The sequence below is a fragment of the Uloborus diversus genome, chromosome 4, assembly GCF_026930045.1.
Source record: "Uloborus diversus isolate 005 chromosome 4, Udiv.v.3.1, whole genome shotgun sequence".
NCBI classification, from domain to species: Eukaryota; Metazoa; Arthropoda; class Arachnida; order Araneae; family Uloboridae; genus Uloborus; species Uloborus diversus.
In genome coordinates this window covers 6,474,911-6,480,085 of record NC_072734.1, presented here as the reverse complement: position 1 = coordinate 6,480,085, position 5,175 = coordinate 6,474,911, and the positions used below count along the sequence as shown (strand labels likewise).

The window sequence follows — 5,175 nt, the reverse complement described above, 5'->3', positions numbered from 1 at the left end:
AAGAAATTCGTGATTAATCAAAAAAAAAACTTTCATCCACGGAACTTTGTACAGTAAAATGCTTCAGTTCAAAGGATCGGAACGAAACCGCGTACAAATGAAAACTATGCATAACATTTCTCTAGTTGCTTTTACGAAATTTTGCCCCGAAAATTTCTTGTGGATGGGATGTCCACATTTCGATAACGCATGGCGATAAAAGAAATCTGTAAAACATGTTTTTCTGCCAGCGTACTGTCAACGCAGGGAAAGCTACCTACTTTTGCTCCGCCTTCTTTTGCGCATCGAAAATTTCGGAAGATTGAGCTTGCGTTTCTGATAGTGTACTAACCTTCATATAAGAAAAACTAATTTGAAAATAATGAAATATTGTCTTTAACAAACAATATTTTTATAGAAGCCACTCGATTTTCGTTTAAATGTACGGCTTGACGTTTTCATTTCAGATTTTAAATTAAAAATAGCTTCCGCGTTTGTAAGGCGTTCAATGTAAAGATTTTACTGCATGAAAGATTTATTTGACTTAAAAACAACTTCAAAGTATGGATAAAACTTTTTTCAAAATCAAGAATTCTTATATTTTTAATGGGGTCGTTTCCAAAATTTTAAAAGTATTTTTTTCTGAAAGAGCATGCTTAAAAACATTGGACCTGACCATTTTTAAAATAATTTGTTTAATATTTTTAAAAAATTACTGAAATCTGTGCGCTTTCATTGTTTACGCTTCTGTCGTGTGACATCACAAATGATGAAATGCCATTCAGTGTTGCCATTCACAGAACAAAATATTTAATTCGCATCTTTACTCACGTGTACTGGCAACGATAGGGTTGATAGCAAGCGTAGAGTGCAATTTTAATTCGCTGCTTGATTATCAAAACGTGGAAACGTAGTAGAAAGATGCGCCAAAGTGCATCACTTATGAGGTCATAAAGACCACGCCTTGTTTGAAAAATCGGACACTTTAAAAAATTAATTTTAAAAAAACTGTTGGGAAAATGAAAGTATTTTCTAGATCCATGTTTTTTTTTTTTTTTTGCTCATTCTATCCATTTCAATGACTAAAAGTAGTACTTTTGACTGAAGGAAACCACCCCATTATTGATACGGTAAACCTAACTTAGCATCATTGTGAACGTTACGAAGACTCTAATCAGAGCATTATGACGCTGCCAAGATAGGTTTGCCTCAATTAGATATTAAAATTTGGCTTTTAAATTAGAACTGTTATAGTCTTTACTAATAATAAAGCTGAAAGTCTCTCTGTCCGGATATCTCTCTGTCTGTCAGGATCTCTGTGGCGCTCATAGCGCCTAGACCGTTCGGCCGATTTTCATGAAATTTGGCACAGAATTAGTTTGTAGCATGGGGATGTGCACCTCGAAGCGATTTTTCGAAAATTCGATGTGGTTCTTTTTCCATTCTAATTTTAAGAACAAAATTATCATAAGATGGACCAGTAAATTACGAAATTATCATAACGTGGAACCGTAGCATGGGCACAAGCCAATGTCCGAGATACGAAATTATCATAGCGTGGAACTGTAACATGAGTACAAGCCAATTGGCGAGAAAATTCACCATACATTATTTGTAAATATACAGGCGAACCAAAAGATCTTTTAATTTTTCTATTACGGGCAAAGCCGTGCGGGCACCACTAGTTGACAATAAATTGCATGACTGTATTCGCTATATTGATTCCTATGTTCCGCATTTTGTTGGAGTCAAATTTACAGAACTTATTTTTTGTATTAAACATTTTAGTTTTCAGAAGTACATAAAATTAATTATTGGCGGATGTCTCACTACTGCTACCTTTTAATTACCGAGTTTTATGTTCACATCAAATTCTTTTCGTTGAAATAAATGACACTTTCATTGGGAAACCGGTTTTTATTCAGATTCGTTACTTTGGACCTCATTCGATGTCGAATCTTCTCCACTGCTATTAAGTTCTAAATTATAATTATTTTCTTTAGTATTCGAAACTAAGTTAGACGTCGATTCCCCTTCTTCTGTACTTCTCACTTCAAGTGTACTGTTGTCGGAATTGTCTTTTAAAATTGATTTTACTTCTTTATCTTAATCTTCTTTTCTTTTATTAATATCCTTCTTTGGTGTTCCTTTCTCTTCAATAGTTTCTGTTATACCTGGGTGCTTTTCAACCTCGTGACTAGATACTAAATCACCACCCTTTCTGTCTTCTTTTTTCGTGTCAGATGTGTGATCCTTTTCGGCTCGCCCTCTCTTAGCTTCCTGAGAATTGATTGCTTTACTGGCTCGTTTAGTACCAGCAGGATTTTGTGTTCTCCAAAACTGTTGTCGATCTTTCAAATAAGACTTAAGCTCACTACAGATAGGGTGCACGGAAGAAATACAGTCATCTGACAGAAATTCATCAAGTGTTTTGATGTCCTCCGTCAGCGGGTCGTGTCCCCTTGGCTCTACTTGTTCACAAACTGTTTCATCGTCGATCTTTTGGAATCTCTCCGTGTCTTCGTCACCCAAGGTCATAGGATCATCAGGCTGCAAGGCGTTGTCGATGGCTCTCCGACTCATCTGCTGTCCAAACCTGAATCTTTCGAAGTTCGGTCTTTCGCGCTCTGCTCTCCTGAAAGTCAAAAGAGCCCTCTCGAAGTCTCCCAGGAAATATTCGGCTTCCCCCTTCAGAGCTTTTGCCTCGCAAGATTTGGAATTCGACCGTAGGGCCGTTTCTGCGTCCCGATACGCATCTTGGAATCTGGCCATTCTCATGTAGCACTTGGACCGGTAAATGAGGCTCCGTAAATTGTTGGGTTCTTTTTCCAAAGCTGTGTTGAAGCAGGCTATTGCTTTTTCTACTCGATTGTGGTGAAGGTAAGTACTTCCTTGTGAAATGTACATAGATGTTGAAAATTTAGGTCCTTTTTTAACTTCTGTCTCTTCTTCATCTTCGTCCATTATGTTTCACATAAAGATTCTACAAAGTAGAGTCAAAAAAAAAAAAAAAAAAAAATGAATTCTGAAATTTTGAATTCAAATTATGTTTTCCGCAATCACGAACTGCGACAGGACCCTACTCATTGAAGTTATTGTTTCTAGACACGGCTCCTGTCCCTTCAAGCATGCACCTCCTCCTGGGTGGTTACGTGTGCCCAGTTGTGTGTGTGTGTGTGTAGGCTTGTGTGTGTACGTAGACTTGTGTGTATGCACGTAGGCGTGTGTGAGTGTATGTGTGTGAAGTCGTGTATGTGTATGAGTGTATGAGCGTGCGTGTGTGTAGGACATGGACGCCTCCGACCAGGAATAGCGAATAACTCAGGACCAGAGGAGCCGCGCTTGCAGAGGACGGTGGGCGGTGGTACTACAGAGGCTCTTGGTCCAAGCTGAAAAAGAAACTGGACATCAAAGATGGTCAAGTGAGGACAATAAGCAATCGTGATTGCTCAAAAAAAAAAAAAAATGTAGAAGGAACATCAAAAGTCTAAAACGTTATGATAGTTTCGAACCGTTCATGAACAGAAAATAGCTCTAAAAAGGCTATGTCACTAAATGCATCAGTGGGTATATATGTTTTCATTTTGGAGGTGGCCCATGTAAGCAAAAGTAGCTTCCTCTCTTCTCTTTTTTTTAAATTTCAGTTTGGGGTAAGGAAGGGGGGGGGAGTAACAGTGCCCTGATCTTCTCATTTTTCTCGAGGTTGGGAAAGGACTTCATTCTATCATCCAGTGGCGCAACCAAAAAATAGTTTTAGGAGGGCATTCTTAAAAAATTCTCGCTTGTGGGGGGGGGGGAGAGTTCCGGGGCTCTCCTCCGTACATTTTTTGCAATTGTAGTCCTAAGAACGCAGTTATAGACGGTTTCTCGTGATGCTACGGGGAGGAAAAATTCAGGGGGCCGCCTTCAGAAATTTTTAGAAATTGAACTGTTAAAATCGCCATTATAGGCTATATTTGTTGACGTTAGGGTAATGAAAGGAATGGGACTCTTTGAAGTTGCCCCCGATCGATTTTTTAAAAAAATATAGCTATATCGATCGCTCTTTCACCCAACTTTTCGAAACTGAAGTTCTAAAAACGCTGTTTCAAATTAACTTCGATAATGTTACGGGCAGGGTGGTTCTGGGGCTCTCCTTAAAAAACTATTTTGAAAATTAAATCCTTAAAAACGAAGTTTTAAAGAGATGTTCAGTGACACTAAGTGGAGAGATTTAAACTCTCTCTACTTTAAATTTTTCGAAATTGTAGTTTTTTCATTTTCAGATTCCATATGGGTGCAGTCGGGCCCTCGTCCGAAGTGTTTTCGTTACTGAAGTCTTAAAAACGCGACTGTGAACGATATTTGTTATTGTTATGAGTTCGACCATTTTTCCAAATTGAAGCTCCATAAAAGCAATCTTAAACGATTTTTGATGCTGTTAGAAGGCAAAGCGTTTGGTAATTGACCCTTGGAAATTTGTCGACATTGGAGCCCTGAGAACGAGATTTGAGACGCTCTTTGATGGGGTTTTTTTTTGGGGGGGGGGGGGCTTCCGAAGCTGGGGGATAAAAGAAATAGGAGGTGTTGGACGTAATTACCTAATCAATAGTCAGCAACTTTTGATTTTTTTTTTCATTTTAAGGTTTTTTTTTTAAAAGCAATTCAGATTTTTTCTCAACATTAGGCAATTTATGGAACGGAAGAGGTCGAGAATTCTTCCCTGAAAGGTAAAACGCAATTTCAGGTTATTTTTGTAGAATTTTGGAACAAGGGGCAATCTCGCATCGAGACTCTAGGGGTCTCCATATGGTGGGGAACTGGGCGTAAAAATTCTCAAAGTGCTAATGCTCATATGTGCCTTAGAGGTTGCGTTCGACGAGCCCGACCGGTAGCGCCCGGTTAGTTAATCACGTGACAGCTAATGATCACGTGCTCCAATCTCCAATCAACCAACGGTAACCGGTTGATCATAGAACGCTGCGGTTAGTAACTGGTTACTCACCAGTCAACCGGTGAGGTTCGTCGAACGCAACCGGAGATGGCGCATGAAAATTGGATGCCAACTCGGGTATTCGCGGTAGGTAGTAGGTCTGCGAAAGACAAGAGTCCATACGCAACACCAATGGAAATTTAGAAACAAAACTTGTTTAGTAGCTTGTTTTGTATAAATGTTAAACATTTAGTTTTAAATTTCAGTAACATTATTTTTTCCAA

General features: G+C 38.7%; 1 protein-coding gene across 1 annotated transcript; it reads right to left on the bottom strand.

Annotated features, from left to right (window-relative positions):
- Window positions 1–2,085: 2,085 nt before the first annotated feature.
- On the bottom strand, window positions 2,086–2,943 carry LOC129219784 (outer dynein arm-docking complex subunit 4-like). Its single transcript, XM_054854084.1, has one exon. It carries the CDS (start codon window positions 2,941–2,943, stop codon window positions 2,086–2,088), a length of 858 nt encoding a protein of 285 aa, XP_054710059.1.
- Between the last annotated feature and the right edge of the window lie 2,232 nt (window positions 2,944–5,175).

What these genes read in the sequence shown, in the direction of transcription:
- LOC129219784 (XM_054854084.1), bottom strand. Translation starts at nt 2,943, where the DNA reads ATGGACGAAGATGAAGAAGAGACAGAAGTTAAAAAAGGACCTAAATTT.